The 19138-nt window shown below is 47.3% G+C and overlaps 2 protein-coding genes across 2 annotated transcripts; one reads left to right on the forward strand and one right to left on the reverse strand.

Moving 5' to 3' along the window:
* Positions 1 to 7536: 7536 nt before the first annotated feature.
* Positions 7537 to 8253, forward strand: LOC124666296 (dehydration-responsive element-binding protein 1C-like). The gene has a single exon (XM_047203645.1). It carries the CDS (start codon positions 7537 to 7539, stop codon positions 8251 to 8253), a length of 717 nt encoding a protein of 238 aa, XP_047059601.1.
* Positions 8254 to 10110: 1857 nt separating this feature from the next.
* LOC124684829 lies at positions 10111 to 18801 on the reverse strand. The gene is made up of 17 exons (XM_047219080.1): positions 18736 to 18801; positions 18557 to 18653; positions 18310 to 18484; positions 18113 to 18218; positions 17929 to 18008; positions 17708 to 17740; positions 17137 to 17269; positions 14756 to 14867; positions 14508 to 14588; positions 14143 to 14213; positions 13377 to 13433; positions 12827 to 12898; positions 11663 to 11911; positions 11125 to 11237; positions 10906 to 10998; positions 10599 to 10758; positions 10111 to 10501 (listed from the first exon to the last, which is right to left on the reverse strand). Exons 1-16 carry the CDS (start codon positions 18799 to 18801, stop codon positions 10611 to 10613), a joined length of 1686 nt encoding a protein of 561 aa, XP_047075036.1. The 3' UTR covers positions 10111 to 10501; positions 10599 to 10610.
* Positions 18802 to 19138: the final 337 nt, after the last annotated feature.

Genomic DNA, 19138 nt, shown 5'->3' on the forward strand with positions numbered 1-19138 from the left:
CAATTAATTTGGAGCGCGGGAAGAAGATATTTGTCTAGCCGTAAAGCATGCAAAATGCATCACCCGGTCCTCTTTTTTTTTTTTTTTTTTTTTTTGTGGTAACGCTCTGCGTCGGTCGGCCGATCGGAGGCCCCAAAATCGGTCGTTTCCGCGCCGTCCGATCGGGATCCGATGTCCAGAATTAGTTTAAATGTAGTTTTACATTTGCCACCCTTCCTTTTCTGGAAACCAACCCGCAGTCCAGATATTCCACTTTAAAACGACAGAGCACCCCTAATGTGAAGAGTATTACAACAAAAGTCCTCTCTCTGTGTACAAAAAATATATACCATTACAATATAATTGACGTAATATTTTTTTAAAGTATTGTTACAAAAAAAATTAAAGAGCAATATTTTACAGCAGATTTGGTTACAACAAAAAACATCATTAAATTTAAAAATTCACCAATATAATTACAAAAAATATACTATTACAATAAAAAATATTTGTACAACAAATCACCAATATATTTACAACAATAATTAACAATAAAACCAATAAAAAATTTGGGTGTTGACAACAATACTCCAACACTAAAAAATTCAATTGTCAAAAATATATTTACAACAAAGCATCAATATATTAACAATAAAACCAAAAAGTTGGTGTTTACAACAATACTAACACTGATTCGAACAAGGAACAACAATTTCAGCACTAATCATTATATGTACCGTACATACATTTACAACAAACTATCAATATATTTACAATAATAATTAACAACAAAAACAACTTTTTTTATTTGGGTGTTTACAATAATAGTCAGTTTTCCATGCAAAAAGTATCTTTACAATAAATCAGTAACATATTTACAACAATAGTTAATAATAAAAAACAATAAATAATTTTGGCGTTTACAACAAATAGTCGGCAACAGTTTTAACGGGACAACAACAATTCCCATGTCAAAACTATATTTACAACAAATCACCAATATATTTACAATAAAAAATTAACAACAAAACAACAACAAAAAAACGTATCCGCATCCCACACCACCTTGGCCATTTCCTCTCCTCTAATATCTCCTACGCCGGCGGCAGCTCCGTCGACAACACTCACCGGGGTCGCTCGCCGGGGGGACCGAGGGGCCGCTCGCGGGAGGAGCAGGGGCCGCTCGCCGGGGAGAAGCAGAGGCGGCATGCTCGCCGGGGGAGGAGCAGGGGCTCCCGGGGGAGGAGAAGGGCTTGAGGCTCGCCGGGGGTCGCTCGCCGGGGAGAGCAGGGGCCGCTCGCCGGGAGGAGCAAGGGCCGCTCGCCGGGGAGCGGCATGCTCTCCGGGCGGCGCACTCGCCGGGGGAGGAACAGGGGCTCACGAGGGAGGAGAAGGACGTGAGATCGCCGGGGGAGGAGCAAGGCGGCGCGCTTGTCTGGGAGGAGCTGGGAAGGCGCGCACCATGGGGGTGGAGCTGGGGCGGCGGCGCGCTCGATGGGGGCAGGAGCCATCTTCGTTGGAGGTAGTCAACGACCGATTTTTGTGAGTTATCGGTGGGCTGATCCAAAGCGTTTTCCTTTTTTTTTTTAGTTTGATGAAAATTTTGTAACATGTGGTGGAATCGAGGAGTAGACTAGTATGGTATCGAGAATTTGATCAAGAATTAGTCCAGGTAAAACATGATGATCTTTTAATGGAAAACTGATATGAGTAACTCAGCAGAATATATACTTCCTCCGATTTTATTTACCATCCCGTTTTGGCTTTAGTCAATGTCAAAGTTTTCAAAATTGACCAAATATATTGGAAAAGATATCAACATCCATAATTGCAACATAATATGAAAATACATTTCAAGATGATTCCAATGGACTAATTTTAAATAATTAAATTTTAGATATCAATATTTTTTCTATATTTCTTATTAATATTTATGAAGTTTGCAGGATAGTTCTGAAAGGAGGGAGTAGTATTCTAATTGTATAGCCTACTAGTACTTACCTAAACAGATCGCTAGCAGCACATAAAATACTTCCAAGGAGTCTATTTATGTTTGCTAAAAGGCGTGCGTACAAATTTACGCAAGAAAACTGTTTTCTTCTAGACTCGAACCTCGGGCTAAACTCGAATCTAGCGGTTCCATTCATGTGTAATATAGTCGACACATAATTGTATGATTTTTGGTAAAAGAATTGACGAGGAAATCACAAAAGAACACCAGATTTTTTGATAGAGTTTCAAAAAAGGGCCACTTTACGATTAGGGGTTTAAAAAACCACCACTTCAATGCTAACATGAATTTGTACATGATGTTGGGTCGGGGTGTGTCCTCCTCGACCTCCAGCCTTCACCATATATAGGCACGATGATGCGGGAAACGCCGATCGCGCGCAAGTCGTTTCCCATGCATGAGGGCATCTCCAGCGGCGCGACGCAAACAGACGCTGAACGACCGTTTGCGTCCGCTTTGACCGAAAATGCGTCTGGCACCCTCTCTAGCGGCGCGACGCAAAGTGATCGGGGCGTCCGCAGAGATGCAAACGTGCTGCATATTTGCGGCAGGTTTGCGTCTCTGCGGACGCTGCGCGGACGCGGAAAGTGTCCGCTCGCGTCTCCATCGGGCCCGTCTGGCAGCGAGTCTGCATCGAGGGCACCGCTTCGGCGGCCAGCGCTTCCGCGTCTGCGCCGCAGCCTTCGCCATCAATGGTGCGACTGCCTGTTCTGCGCGCGCACTGGCGGGCGGCGGTTGGGCTTCTGCGCCGCCTTCAATGGCATCGTATCCCGCGCGCGGCCGCCCTTAAAAGTCCACCGGTCGCGTTTGTCCTTCGCCCGCACCTCCACTCGCAACACCACCGCCGCAACGCCATGGGGAGGAAGAACGATTTCGAGGCCTCCGGCAGCGGCAGCAAGAGGGTGCCGCTCCCCGTCACGGTGGGGAGGCTCATGCACGGAAATGGTTGCTGTGCGACGACGCCTGGTCCGACGTGCAACTCTCTGGCGGCTGGCGGCTCAGCTGCCGCTGGGTGCCCATCCCTCCCATCCCTGTGCGCGAGCCAAATCGGAGCGCGAAGATCCGGCGACGGAGGCGGTACCTGCCGCCGGACCTCCGCGCTGATCCGGCGTACGCCATTGACTCGCCCAGTTGGCGTACCTATGTGTCGACGGAGACGGATCGGAGAAGGAGGGCAGGCTTCATGGGCGACAGGGATTTTCCCTTCGCGTCTGCACCGCCGGCTCGTCCACGAAGACAGGAGGCGCCGACGCGTCGTCAGCAGGCGCAGTACAACGACGACGACGACCGCGACGAGGAGGAAGACGACGCCTACGCTGCGTACGACGATGACGGCGACTACATCGAGGCGCTCGCCTACCATAATGAGGAGGTGAAGGAAGACAGCGACGACTACGTCGCGGCCGTCTTCCACGAATGGCAGCAGGCCATGGCGGAGGGCCGCAACTTCGACTTCCCGGAGAACATGACGGACGACGAGATGGCGAAGGTCGGCGCCCTGGTCTCCGAGTACGACACACCTGCGCAGCCGCCGCTGCCGCGCTACGCCACCGGCGTGATGCCGCCGGGCCTGTCGGAGGATGAAGCGCTTCGACTGGCGCTACAGGACTCGGTGGCTCCTCCTCCACCGCCGCCACAGCCGTATCCCTGGGCGCCTCCACCGCCGCCACAGCCGCAGCCCTGGGCGCCACCACCGCCGCCACAGCCGCAGCCTCCTCCACCTCCAGCACCGACGGCGCGCCCCGCGTACGCTCCCCCGTATGGCTACTGGCCGTGGGCGATACTGGAGCTTATCGTGCTCGACAGCGACGAGGAGCAGCAGTAGGCGTTTGGGTTTTTTTTATGTTTTAACTATGTAAATTATGTTTCATGTTAAAAAAATGATTTAGGCAAAAAAATGCGTCGTGCCGCTGGAGCCAGCCCCGATGCAAATGGACGCGCGGTCGATTTCGATCATTTCGGTCGACGCAAACGGACGCGCGCGGACGCTAAAATGCGTCGCGCCGCTGGAGATGCCCTGAAGCGGGGGAGAAACGCTCCAATGCATTGGCGGAGCGGGAAGAATCGCCTTTGCACGTGAACCGGTAATCACCGGCGGGAGGTCTCGATGGGACGTTAACCGCCATTACCAACCTTGACGCTATCAGCCAAAAACAAAATATGTCGTCCCGCTAGGATATCTCCAATGGAAACGGTCGCCTTGTCGATGTACAACTATTTTAATGTGCACGAGCTGACGCAAACTGACGCATATGGATAATTTAAACGGCTGATATACATCAGCCTGTTAACGCCTTGTCACTGTATAACTATTTCCATGTCCGCAAGCTGACGCAAACCGATGCCTATGAATAATTTAAATGTCTTATATACGGTCATGCCGTTAGAGATGCGCGGTAAAAGCCTAAAACCAACATCAGTCGCGTCATCAGTCACGTGGCCGCCGCCGTCATGAGCCGTCGAAGCACGGCACAGGACGGCCGTAAGTCGAGTCAGGGCTATCGTAGACGTGATGAGGCAGTAGACCCACACGTGTCACGTTGAACGGTCCGCTCAGTGTTCCCAGGTCCCAGGTTCCGGGGCAAAGGAGCGGCGCGCCTCCTGATGGGCTGCCACGTGCGTGCTTCCGTGGCGAAAAGCGCCCATACAAAAGAGCAAGCTGAACCGGACCTGCGCGCGCCGTGGCGGCATGGGCTGGATTCGGATTCGGTGGTGGTACTGGTAGGCGCGGGGGCGTTCATGGTGCGCGGTGGCGGAAAGCGACTCCGCACGATGGGTCGTCGTGGCAGCGAGTTGAGCCACCGCCCCACGCAGCTACAGGGACGTAGGGGCGGTCCATCGTTTGCGCGGGCGGCGCGAGGCTTTGTCTCCTCCGCACTGGCAGCGAATCGATCCTACCGGCGGCGACCCGCCGCTTGTGATATGTTGCCCGGTGGTGGTCAAGGTCAAGCCATGGGTTATGCGTAGGCACCGCCTCCTCACGTGCCCATGCTACGCTATCCACCGCCGGCCGATCCATCTATAGAAATAATACTCCGTGCTAGGGGGTGGCCTGGTCACGTTAGGGACCTCCGTTTGCGTTAGTGTGGGAAAAAAAACAGATGTTTTTTTACTGTCCTTTTTTATGTTGAGCCGCTTAGAGCATCTCCGCCGGGGCCGCATAATAGGGCCACCAACAGCTAATTAGGGGCCGGCGGTGAAACTTGGCTCACACCGATGCGCACAATAAAGCGTCGGTGCGGTTTCAAGGCCAATATAACCGTCGATGACCCTGTCCCGGCCACTACGTGGAGGACGCAAAACGTCTGCATACCCCGCACGTGAGAGAGACACGGCGGCAGTCGCTTTTTGAAAGACGCGTCAACGTCGGTCGTCGCTGGAACTCGAGGCGGCGAGGAGGCCATACGCCGTACGAACGCACACACGCAGCGGTGGACTAACTCCCCGTGTGGCATCAATGCTCCTCCGACTGCTTAAAAAGCCCCGTCAACACCGTCGTCTCCGCCCAAATCCTCCCAACACTAGTCGCCGCTAGCCAAATCTACCGCCGCCAGTCAAACCCACTCCCGGCACTCCACGAAACATGGCGCACAACTACAAGGCTGGCAGAAGCGGCGTCAGCGGCGAGCGCTCGCGCAAATTTAAAGTCTCAGTTGTCTTAGAAAAGTACAACTCGATCTAGTTTCCCTTTCTCTTTTATTTGCTAGAGAAGTGCAACCAAAACAAACGGGCATTGGGATTCCACGCCACCACCTCCTTCTCCGGCGCCAAGGCCGATAGCTATACCTCCTCTGACGTCGTACTAGCACTGGCCACGGGAGCCGTCGGTCTGCATCGAACTTGGCAACGACGAGTAGGAGGCCATGGCAGGGTTTTATCTATTTTTAAATGTATTTTGCTTTCTTTTCTCTCCTATGTAAATTAAATTTCTCAATAAAAATTGGCAAAGAAATGCGTTGGCATGCTGGGATTCCCCGACTCAAACAGACACGTGCATAGCATAGACTTGACTGATTTGATGTCCGCGGCGCAAGCTAAACATACCAGACCAGGCTCGATGCATCTTCACAGTCGCGCTATTACTGGCGCCGAGACATTGCTTCGGCAGTCTGCGTCAGGTTAATGGCGATGCCTTGCCTGCCGAGCGGCCGTCGCCCACCTCTGCCAACGAAGTAATGGCGATGCCACGCGTGTCGCGCCCCCTCGACAGCCTCCAGCGTATATAAAGAGGGGTGCGCGCATCTCATCTCCTCCCACACAAACCCTAGCCGCCACACAACCTCCACCGTAGTTTCGCCTCCATAGAGCCCTCCGCCTTTGCCATGAGCAGCGCCGGGCGCGGCCAGGCTACTGCGCCTCCACCTGCAACTCCACCTCCCCCAGTCAAGAGCTTCGACGAGGAGGACGACGAAAGCACGGACAACGTTATCGACGCGGCCATGGACACGAAGTTCATGGTTGACGCGGAGCAGGAAGCAGAGGAGGAGCGAGCGGCCCACGCCGAGCAGGAACGCCGTAGGGAGGCGGCGTCGCAGAGGATGACTCCTCCGTATTCGACTAGTCCTCTGACGACGAGCCTGGCCTGGAGGAGAAGGCGGCGGAGCATAGTGCTTTAGTAGAGTCCTTCGAGACGCTCAAGAAGGCCGGGGATGCCGCCAACGAGGCGCTGCGGCAGCGGCTGCTAGAGGACGCAGCTGTCCACCGAGCTCTAGCGGCCGCACGGCAAACGGAGTGGCGGGCGTCGGAGAAGCTGAGGAGGGAGGGACAACGGGGCCGGGCTGTCGGGCGGCAAGTAGCATAGGGCTTGTTTCTCCTTTATTTCGTAGTATATTATGCTTTTCACTTGAATGAAAAATATTGTTTGAAAAAAAAATGGGTTCCTCCAGCTGGGAGCACACGCAGCGCAAACGGACGCGCCCGCGCGGTTATAAACAACTATTTTCATATCCGTAGAACGACGCAAATGGACGCACACCACCACTTTTCGCACCTAAAACAGAGAAGTTAAATTAAACACCGCTACGCGCGCCTTCGGCTCGTGCTAGTGTTTGTAGTCGTCGCTAGGTGATCCGAGTACCAATTTATAATTTTCTTTATTTTTGGGTTATTTGTTCTCGCAAAAAAAATTAAACACCGCTACACCGAAGCATGACGCAGGAGACTGACACACGGTACGGGCAGCAGCACCGTTTTGCAGCCGCCCACAAGACGAGAAAAGGCCGTCCATGTCGCCGCCTCCACGTGGCCTCACCACACCATCCCATGTCATTTCCCCAAGTAGTACTGTAGCATTGCATCCCGAGCGAAGGAAACCGTGCTGACGCCAACACGTCTTCACCATCCAGCCGTCTCGCTCTGCTCCCCGCGACGTCAACACCTCTATTCCAGCTCAGACCACCACGCGCCGCCCCCTCGTTCTCTCTCCCCGCCGCCGAATCCTATATAAACATCTCGCTCACCTCACTTGCTCCCAACCAACTCAAATTCTCACTCACAATCACACCAAGCTTGCAGCTGCCGATCAACAACACCACTAGCTCTCTCAGATGGACCAGTACGGCGTGAGCTTCTACGGCGCCGGTGCCGGCGACGTCGGCCAGTTCAACGGCGAGTACGCGACGGTGACGTCCGCGCCGCCCAAGCGTCCGGCGGGGCGGACCAAGTTCCAGGAGACGCGGCACCCGGTGTACAAGGGCGTGCGGCGGCGCGGGCCAGCCGGCCGTTGGGTGTGCGAGGTGCGGGAGCCCAACAAGAAGTCCCGCATCTGGCTCGGCACCTTCGCCTCCGCGGAGGCCGCGGCGCGCGCTCACGACGTCGCCGCGCTGGCGCTCCGGGGCCGCGCCGCATGCCTCAACTTCGCCGACTCTGCGGACCTGCTCCAGATCGACCCGTCCACGCTCCGCACCCCCGAGGACATCCGCGCCGCCGCCATCGCGCTCGCCGAGGCCGCCTGCCCCCACGACGCGTCGGCGTCTTCCGCGTCGTCGATGGCCGAGGCGTCCGCGCCGGCGCCGGCGATGACGCACCAGGGGATGGGGATGGGGATGCAGGACGCGGCCGCGGCGATGGCGCAGTACAACGACTACACGATGTACGGCAACATGGGGGACTTGGACCAGCATTCCTACTACTACGAGTACGACGGGATGGGCGGCGCCGGCGCGGCCGCGGGCGGCGAATGGCAGAGCAGCTCGCATATGGACGGAGTCGACGACGACGGCAGCGGATACGGCGCCGGCGAGGTCACGCTGTGGAGCTACTGATCGATCGAGAGCGGGATTGAGTACGTCAGTGTAGGATAACGAAGAAGAAGAGCTGGTCAGTTTTGAGGCTTGATTAATTTGGAGCGCGGGAAGAAGATATATTTTCTCTAGTAGCCGTAAAGCAGAGGACAGGCATGCAAAATGCATCGCCCTGTCTTTCTTTTTTTTCCATTATTTTTTAGTTTTTATACTAGTATATTTTTTCATTTGCCAGAAAATTTTGTAACATGTGGAGAAATCCAGGAATAAGAGACCAGCTCCGTTTTTAACCTTTCTGTCAGTTAGACTAGCGTGGTAGTACTGATAACCTGCACTTCTTTCTCCAAAAAAAAAAAAGATAACCAGCACTTCAAGAAAAAAATTAAGTATTCCCTCCGTCACATGAAACATGTTGAAGATTTATCAAAATTTAGATGTATCTAGACACTAAATACTACTAGATACATCTAAATTTTAACAAACATTCGACATGTTTCATGGGACGAAGGGAGTAATATCAAACCTGCACTTCAAAAGCTCAGTAATGGTAACTTAACTTGGAGTTGGAGTAGGAGTTCATGCTTGGATGAGAGATGGATTTTGTTTTCGATGGCCAGGAGTTTCGTTTGAGAACAAAACTGGCTTAATGGCTTGAGCTCAGGGTGGTGAGCTCGGACACCCACGGCCAGGTTCGAGTCATGGGTGGGCCGAATCAAACCAATGGCGAAGCGAGAACAAAATGACATTAGGGGAGTTGTTTTGTTTCTTCACGGGCACTTTTCATACTCAACTAAAGAGCAGGCGCCTTCCGAGGGCGAGGGTCGCATTTCTAAGTATAGTGATATACCCGCAGATTTGAGAGTGGTTTGTTAGTTTTAATGGAGATCAACAAAATTCATTGGTGTGATTTGACATCGAAGCTTAGTAGGAGTACTAGGTTACATGCTAGCTCCGCCAACAAGGTACTATCTAGCGCGCATAAATCAATCGATGAAGAAGGTTTCATCTTCTATCTATCTAAAAAAAATCTATCTAATAACGGATATCCAAAGGGAGGATATTTTGTGATATTTTATCGCAAGAATGGTTGATCTTCCAGACTCTGACACCGGGTTCGGGGCTGAGCTGGATGTGGTAGAGACGTAGAGTAGCGGCCGGTGCTGTCTGCTCGCTTAGAAGAGCCGGCGCACGCACGTGCAGGTGATCTACCTTGAGCTCAAGTAAGTAGTGTACCAATACTCTTAGCACTTCTACTAATTGCACACAAGTGTTACTTAGTTAATTATTTAGTGGCGCCGACCATAATCTCGCACGAGACAACGCGTTTGCGCGGGCGGCTCGGCCAGCGGGGCGCCAACTGTCACGTGACGTACGGAATCAGACGGATTCGGATTCGGTCGGTGAATCCATCTCCTGCACGTCGACTGGATACGTCAGTTTCGACTCTCGAGATCGTGTTGAGTCGGAGTCGCCGTCGGTGTAAAGAAAGAAAACGAGACGAGTTAAGTCTCGGTCACTCTCAACGGCGAATATGATGATAGTACTCTTACAGGTGTTGTTGTGCTTTTGGGCCAGCGATGGAGTCCAGCGAGTAATGCTTTCCGTCTCGATGTGACACGTGTATTTGTTTTCTCCACCGATTCTCCAGAACAAAAGCGACAAGATTTGTTTAATTTCAGTGTTAGAAAAGTCACGACAAAAATGGAAAAGCATTCACGCCAGTACGGTACCAATTTAGTTTTGGCAAGCTGCCAAAACGTATTACAGTATATTAGCTTACAGAGGAGTATACCTGACGAGTAAGGTTAACTATCATACTCCCTCCATCACAAATTAGCTGTGGGACGGACGTTTTTGCAAAAACAATCCTGATGAATCTCCGACCAAATCCGAGGTCCCTACCTACATCCTCCCTCCTTCCTTGCTCTGTTCGTCTTCCTCTCCTCGAGTACTTTTTCAAGGATTTTTATTACAGGAAACAGTAGACCAACCATACACAAGAATGCAAGATGAAGCAACAAACAGACCACGCTGTTCTAGCAGGAAACTATACTGTCTCCGTTCAGGAGGGAGTCGCATTTGAAAACGCAAGGCGAGAATAGCATTTGAAAACGCAAGGCAGCAAAATTACGGCATGCGGAACAACTATTCTTCCGTTATTATCTGAAGCCATCTTCGCCTTCCATCTATCGCCGCTGCCACCACCAGTTGCTCCACCTCTACCCTCTCCCGTTGCATGGCCTCTCCCACTTCTGTATCCATTTCTTTCCTGATTCGACCACAACGTCAGACAGACTACATGTTACAGGCCGCCACCTTTTCCGCAGCTTCGTTACTGATGAAAGAAGGGAATCAAATAAATGTACCAGATAAGCTTCTTAGGTCTGATCATCTGCAGACAGCTCCAGAAGATGTTCCGCCTCCCTGAGGAACAACCTCGTCAGCTGCTTCTGCCCTCTTCGGTACACTATACACGACCGGCTGTTTGCTCTTGACTTTGTTTTGCGGTTGCACTCAGCATTTGCGCTGTGAAAAGAGGAGAACGGCAACAGTAAAAAAATAACAGAGGCCGTGCTGGTCTGTTACGTGTAATGGCGACATACTATGTGCTCCAGGCAAGATACAAGACCAGGGTACTGTTTTTGCTTGAGATATAGTAGCACACATACATACCTCAAGGAGTCTTCAGGGTCATTGGAATCAAGTTTCTCAAGCAGTTGACTGTCAGACGCTTCTGTTCCAGTGCCTTCTTCAAGTTCAGCCATTCTTGCAAAAAAACGAAAGGGATTGATCAGCAAACTGTTCACGCCTGACAGTGCTTTATCAAATATAATAAGCGGATAATGCACAAAGGAGAAGAAAAAAGAGAGTCAAGAGGGATCCTAGTATTACTTCACTTTAAGAAGATCCACAAGCAATCCTAGTGCTCCATGATCACCGCAGACCTCCCATATGGCACTTCGGATCTCTGCATCAGATGGTTCTGTATCCTCGCTAGATCCAACCTAGTAAAATCAAGTTCAAAGAAGGGACTCATTTATCTCAAAATTACAGCATTTAGTATCCTTGAAGACCAGATGCAATGCAACCTAACAAGTTCCTTGACTCACTCATTTAAAAAAAAAACTGATTATTGTAAATATAAAATAGTAGTATATTATAGTGCTAAGAACAAAAATGTAATTCCTAAATGAGTTAGATCAGCAAAGGAGTAAATTGATGTGAAACTAGAGCATTATGGGCTTATTGCTTCATGAGCAGTTGTTTACAAGAAAAGGAGAATACACAGGATTGATTGTGTGTCTTTGCTCACTTTACAGCATGCTCTCTTGTTACCATGTATCTTTTGTTTTGAGAATATCCAGTTTGTAATCTTAGAAGTGAAGTCAGGCTGTTTATACTTCAGAATACAGTGTGTAAAAACACTAACCTCTCCAAGCAATGAAGCAACCTGTTCAAGCTCATGTTCTTGCATTGCGATTGTTCGAAGAGTACTTAAAAATTCTTGAGGGAAAACATTCTTGTGGAGATATGATGGAACTTTGCGTTGACCACTCCAACTGTAACTAGAAAAATGACTAGCGCTTTTCTTGTTATCTTCTTCACCAGAACTGGTACTGGTTCCAAAAAATCCACTATCAAGCAAACTTGTAGGTAGAAGACATCTCAATTCAGCCTTCTGCAAACATTGAACACATACAATGTGAGATCCATGGTGGCAAGTGGCAAAAGCTGCTCAGAGGACTTGAATTTGTTGGATCAAGCATCATAATCTCGAGTTATATTTCATAAGTAAAGAACGTGACTTTAGCCATTCTGAAAAGGGTAAATATTGAACACCGCAGGTGGCAAGGGGTGTTTTGGCTCCTAGGTGCATATGAGCCTATTATGAAAAATGCATACAACAACAGCAACATCAAAGCCTTTTTCCCGAGCAAATTGGGGTAGGCTAGATATGAAACCCAACGAAAACATAAGGAAACCAAAACAAGGAGACAGAAAAAAAAAAGTAAACTAAGATTCTGGCACATGAATCGCTGATTTCCACGCGGTCCTATCAAGAGCTAAAATTTTAGGGACATTCCAGTCCCTCAAGTCTCTTTTTACTACCTACTAGATATGAAACCCAACGGAAAAATGCATAAAAAACAAAAAAAATGTCAAAAAATCTGACGAAAAAAATCGCTTGTACATCTGGACATTCTATGTTTGTACACAAGTTTTCAGGAAAATGAACATTTTATGTGGCCTGTGTAAAAAAACAAAAGAATATCCTGTGAATAGTCATATTGGTGCATAAAAATTTGTCTTCTTTACACTGGACACGGAAAAAATGTTTTTTCTCCAAAAAACTTGTGTGCCAACATAGAATGTCTGGATGTACGTGCGAAATTTTATTTCTGATTTTTTGGACATTTCAAAATCTGTTTCCAAACAATTTTATATGCACCCCTGTGTGAGCCAAATTGGATTTCTAGCAGGCGGTATAACTAATTGAATGCAATTTGTTTTCAACTCGATCCCAGAGAAACTTTGTGTTGGGTAAGTTCCTCTAACATAGTAGAAGCCATGCAAGATGAACACTTAATAGTACCTGCATCTCGATTAGCTTCATCTTAACGTCAGCGGATTGGACCTGTCTAAGAGCCTCTATTGGATAATGAACCTGTAGTTGAAGCAAAAGAAACCAGATAATAAGCAGCTAAGCCTTATATAAGTATGCTATCAGAGGTCTTGAAAAAAAGGTTTTGAACCTGCAGTTGAAGCAAAACGAAACCAGATGATAAGCAGCTAGGCCTTACATAAGTATGTTATCAGAGGTCTTGGAAAAAGGTTTTGAATCAATCATTTATCAAACTTAGACGACGATGAAGAAATGGATATACCATTTATCAAAAATCAACTCCTAAATTTTAAATTCCCAATGGATAACAACTTCCATATTTTCCCTTTTATTTACTGAGCATGTTCTTTCTGTTTCAATCGATGTCAATGAGTTCACATTTGGTTGACCACTTGAATGGGATCACATGTTCACGTTTAGCATGTCAGTAATTATATACTGACAAAAAATGAAATTGCAAAATACATATCCTACAAATATTATTACAAACTTAAAGCACATACATCACTACGAGGGTTACCATAAGATAATCATCTGAATTGTTGTCAACCACAAATCCATATAGATACAGAAGTTCCTGCGGGTAAACATAAAATACAATTCATCAGTAACTCCATTCCAATAACCATACAAAAACCATGAAGATTTTGTTGCTATATTTGATGACTCATGCTACTTTAAACAAAAAAAAAGTATATTATGAGATACTACATTTTCTCAATACAAACATGATAGCACAGCAACTTATTGTGATTCACCGAGGCTGAGAAGTATCTTCTTGATTCTCAGTACTCTGTAAGGCCTAGTGCAAGTATGAAGTATGTAATCTTAATCTAGCATATATGTATTAAATGTAACTCAGTAAAGGCTTTGTGAATCCATGTAGAAAATCATAAATCCAATGGAGAAACAAAATGTCCACAGAGCACATGGAGCAGTGTAGCTCCCACGTTTGGAGCATCTCTCTTTTATTAAGGCTGTCAGGCCTCAGGAAGATGATAATTCTGATGTGTAACTGCGCATGCAGCTTGAAAGAAACTCCGTGTGAGAAGAAGTTCTAGAAAAGAATATGTACCATGGTGCTGTAATAGCTAAACTGTGGTAGACAATCTGTAGAAAAAGGGGCGACAAATACTAACACCTGCTAATGTCAAAAAAATTGGCAAATAGGACAAGTAAACAATGGTATCTAAAGCGAAGACAATCGAGCAACTATCATGAACTGAAGGCAATCGAGCAATTATTATGAACCGAAGACTAAGATTTTCTAATGATTATGTAAGTACCTCATTTCCTTTGTTGCCATAATTTATGTAGATCTCTGTCCCAGTCTCAACAGAGCTTTTATCAACTTGTGCTGGAGAAAGAAAAAATAAAGGGGAAATTAGACCAGTCACAATCTGTATGAATTGGGAAACACAATTTACTGTGAGACTGAAAATTGATCTCTGGGACCATCTGTGAGTCAGTAAGACACAACACCCTGATGCTGCTTTAAAACTGACATGACTTTTATTGCGTTACTTAGCAGTTTGCCTTAAAAAGAAATACACACAATCATACCAGGATTATAATCTTACAACAAATTTAAGCTGGGAAAAAAGATGAAATGAAGAACTATCAGATACAATTTTGTATCGGGTATAATTACCAAGTCTGAGGTACATTGAAGCAGGAATTCCTGTTGCATTTCCCACAGAATCAACTTCCCATGTCGCCAGAGCCTTTACATCTGGATTGGACAATCAAGATTCATTTTCTTCACTAGTAAAACTCATGTAATATTTGGCAAATACAAACTTCAGTGTTTCTAATTGAAATAAGGATATACTTCAATATGTTCTGTCAGCTGAGTACAAAATTTTAGATTATTCATGTACTTTGTGTTTGGACTCTTACTATGATTACAAAAATCGATTCCTGGTACGAGGCCCTCAACCCAAATTGACTCCGTTTTACAAGATTCGGAATTCTCATCACCCCTAGTATTCTTCACTGCGGTATCGCTTTCCTGCAGATAAACATAAAACATTATGTGGTTTGGTAGACAAAGATAATGATGAAGATCCTATTTAGTCCTTGGATATCCCTATCTAAGCCAGTTTAGTCCATAAATAGTTAGATTATACTCCCTCCGTTCCTTGATATAGGGTGTATAGTTTTCTCGCACGAATATTAACGCAGGCAAATTTTGTTGATGTTGGACGTTGGTATCCCTAGGTGATTAACGGGAGATGAGAAGAGAATAAGGAAGTCTTGCATCCCTCACGCCCATAAATCTTGGACGTTACTAGTAGGTCCTATACTTTCCATATATGAGTACCTAGCAAATAAGGGTAACAATCCCATAAATCTCTATATGCATTAATCTCTACCGATTGATATCTCCTCCCACACGCACGTAAGTTCTCACCAATGCCGCGCGCCATCTTCCTCTCTCCCGCGCTCTGGCAAAACTTCAGCCAATCTTCTCTTTGAAAATTTCCAGCAGAGAAGGGAATCACAATGGCGCCAATGCCTGAAAATTTTCGTTTTGAAATCACCAACGAGCGACGATGGAGCTATAATTCAACCCCTCCCCCTCCATCTCAACAGTGCCACGCTCCACAACCCTCCCGACCATTGGCTGCCTCTCTTTCCCGATCACCATCTCTCTTTCTCTCCGCCATCTCCCATGGCTGGTCGCCGCTCAGGGTGGATCAACTGGGATGCCATCGATGATGAGGCGGAGGAGGATGCGGGCGAGTTGAACTACGACTACGAGTGGATCGTCCCCGAAGCTGGTTTATCATCGTGGATTCATTAGTTTTCGCATTCATTTTATCTGTCCATATAGTATGATCTGATTCTCTGCCTCGTCGCCTGCCAGATGAACAAGAGCCAGAGAGTTCCGATCAGCGTCATGAAAGAAGGCTCGGCCTGGCAGGTGGCGTGAGAGCTCCGAGCAGCACGACGGCCGGGAACAATGGGGTCCAGATCCCAGGGCTTGCGCACAGGGTGCATACAATCGTGGACCGAGCTTTGGCGGGTAGAAACAGCGACCTTGCACGCAGTAGCAGCGATCAGCCTACGTGTTTTGGAAACAATAAATCTCCTGATTCCCTGGTACTCTTTTCTCAACGTACTGCGTACATGCAGCTGGCCTCAAATTGATCGGCTCCTCAAATCACTCTGCTCCTAAAATCCAGGGATACTGCATGCGGTAGGTAAACTTGTCTAGAAATTGCTATACACCTTACATTTCGAATTTTTTCAAGAAAAACTATACACCCTATATCAAGGAACAGAGGGAGTATTTTACAAGCTCAACTGGCACACATGATTTTATGTAATGATCGAAATATGGTTCACTATTCACCTATTTGCCGGAAACCATTATTTCATTTTCAGCATTGTAAGTTCTCTTGTTCTAAAAGGAAACGGTATGTTTTAAGCCTGTTGTTTTAAAGTTGTTTGCTATGCCCCAAACAAGCCTCTTATTACAGAGATAATTATTTTATAAAGAAAAATAACTGCCACTATTATGGTATTTCAATGTAATTGTTGTCGCGTCAAGTTAGTTCAGATAGGAGATTCAGGTAAGGTTCCACCAAGAGAGTCACGGCCGGCCAGCCGGAAAGGCAGGATCAGAGGCAGAGACCAACTTCGATTCAGCAAGGAGCAGTCAAGGCTTGAGCAGTCCAGCCATAGGGAATTGATGTTAAGTTGGGAAGTACAATAGGTGTCATCGTCAAGTTAGTCCTAGTACTACTAGTTAATCAAGTCTTAGCCTCTTGGGCAATGCTATAAAAGCATGCCCACTATATCGTTCTGATCAACCAATATACAAAAGTCTCTCTACCCTGTATGCTCTCCCGATCCAATCTACTTCTCTAATTCCCCAATCTCCTGCTTCCTACTGCTAGACCATGGCGCTTACCCGACACTGTTGGCCACGGCCTCCGGTGAACTACACGTACAACCTCCGAAGTATTGGATACAACAGTAATTCTAGTACGAGTAGTAGCATAAGTTACATTTTAGTCATCAGCCACCACATTGGGTGGTGATGTCGATAAGAATAGTAATTTCGCTTCTTCCCTTTGTGGTTAAACATTTGTGAGTTAAGTAGTTCAATTAATGTTTGATTATATTCCACAAAGGTTGTCCATAAGAAATGAATCCAGAATCTGCGGGTATAACTGAGAAAAAAGAATCCACATACAATAAGAGAATGACAAATAATTAAGAACAAACTCAGAGTTGCTAGCATGTTCTTGTTCAGGAAGATTGCAACTAACCTGTTGGGTGGAAAGACTAGAATCACCCAAAGATCCTACAGTTCTGGTCTGTTGTTCATCAAGTGAGCCCGGAAAAACATAAGAATGAGGTAATGGGATGTTCAGCGCTCTAGTCCAGAAAATTGAGTTTGCCCTGTCATAAATCATACTGCGGATTAAAGTGGGCATAAAATAATAGGAGATAAACCTGAAGGCCTCATTGTCTAAGCTGCATGTTCATTTATGTAGTGTGAAAGCTGTTAAACCATCATATTTGAGGGAAGGACTGGCTGTTTAAACGTTGATTTAACAAAGTACACATTTCTTACTAATAAGTATTTCACATTGAAATGACCATTGCTAAAAGAAACAAGGTTAGTTGACTATTTGATGCTCTGTGTCAAAACTTGTTCACATATTTGCATGAGAAATGCCTTATTTGACCCAACTGTTGATATGGCTAAATTATTTACAAATTAGGACTTTCCCCATATTAGCATGATAAGTCATTTTGGTAGGACGATATCAACTAAAACTTGTACTACTCCGCTCATACTATAAATGCAAACCATGGTGATACACTGATACATACCAAAGGAAGTCCTCAAACTGCACTTCAATCGAGCTGCAAAATAGAACATTTGACAGTTGTGAGGTTCCTTATATGAAAAATGGTCTGTAAAATTAGGATTAGGTGTGATCGCAGATACTGCAAAACAACAGAATAAAAACATTAAATAAAATAATAAAGAAACTATGCAGCATGCTCGGGGAAAATATGTAACTACTAATGGAGGAAAAAACACAACAAACCTTCCCGAATAATCGACGCATAGAAGCTCCTCGACCAGGCCTTTCACCTTATCGTCGAATAATCTTTGCAATGATCTTTTCTGAAACAAAACCCCCAGTGTGTCATCAATGTATTCTCTAATCTACTCAATAAATACACAAAAGAAGTGAAAGCTACAGATTTTTTTAGTTTGCAGTGATGAACCTGCATGACTGTCGCACGATGCAGCGTCGTCCCTTCCAATTCGGCAAGCTCCTCGTCATCGAACCAAACGGAGCTCCCGAAGGTGCTCGGAAGCATATCCAAGTACCTATAGATGCAAAGAGCAGAAGCTCCTTATTTCAGATTTTCAGAGCATTGTTTATGCTGAGGTGCGGAGAAGAAGTGAATTGTGGTCGTACGGCTTCCAGAGGGAGCTAGGGCGGAGCCGCTCGGCCATGAGGAAGAGCATGACGAGGAGGCGGTCGTCGACGCCGCCCTCCTCGAAGAGCGCGCGGCACCGCGGGCCGACGAGGGGGTCCTGCAGCACCCGCATCGGGGTGACGGCGAGGTCCAGCGGCACCACCATCACCACCCCTGCACAACAGCCTGTCTGATCAGCGGCCAGGACCTTCGATTGGGGGAGAAAAGAAGATGAGTAGTGGTTACCGTCGGTGGCGCCTGCCTCGGCGGCGGTGGAGTAGACGCCGAAGCCCTTGCGGCCGCAGGCGCGGATCGTGCAGCCGCGGAGGTCGGCGCCGTTGGTCTGCGGTGGGGAAGCGGCCAGGGTTTAGTAGAGCGCGGGAAACGGAGAGCATGGGACGGGGAGGGGAGGGAGAGTGCGCCACCTGAAGCCATTGCAGGAAAGACTGGAGCTTCGCATCGTCGGACGGGGCGGCGTCGGCGGACGACATGGTGTTCGACGGAACGCGCAACTGAGTGGAGGGACAGGCGCCCGAACAGCCAGAAGGTAGCTCAGAATTAACCTGTGCTCAATTAAATCCTACCACTCCTACTATTGCTTTGATTTGCTTTGCCTTTTCGTGCACCCATAAGTTACAGATTGGATTGCGTATAATTTGTTTTAGTTGCAAGTAAAATTGTAACTAAAATATGCTCCGTACTTACAGATTTGGTTTTGGATTCATGGCTGAGTTGCAATATGGGATCTGTAACTAAAATATGCCCCATACTTTTAGATTTGGATTGGGATTCATGACTGAGTTGCAATATGGGATGCAACTGAGATTC

Source organism: Lolium rigidum, chromosome 1 (genome assembly GCF_022539505.1).
Source record: "Lolium rigidum isolate FL_2022 chromosome 1, APGP_CSIRO_Lrig_0.1, whole genome shotgun sequence".
Classification (NCBI taxonomy): Eukaryota; Viridiplantae; Streptophyta; class Magnoliopsida; order Poales; family Poaceae; genus Lolium; species Lolium rigidum.

Coding starts and splice junctions, on each gene's coding strand:
- LOC124666296 (XM_047203645.1), top strand. CDS start 7,537: ATGGACCAGTACGGCGTGAGCTTCTACGGCGCCGGTGCCGGCGACGTC.
- LOC124684829 (XM_047219080.1), bottom strand. CDS start 18,801: ATGTCGTCCGCCGACGCCGCCCCGTCCGACGATGCGAAGCTCCAGTCT. Junction 18,219..18,309: donor CCTAGCTCCCTCTGGAAGCC/GTACGACCACAA, acceptor TTGCATCTATAG/GTACTTGGATATGCTTCCGA. Junction 18,009..18,112: donor ATCGTGCGACAGTCATGCAG/GTTCATCACTGC, acceptor GTTTTGTTTCAG/AAAAGATCATTGCAAAGATT.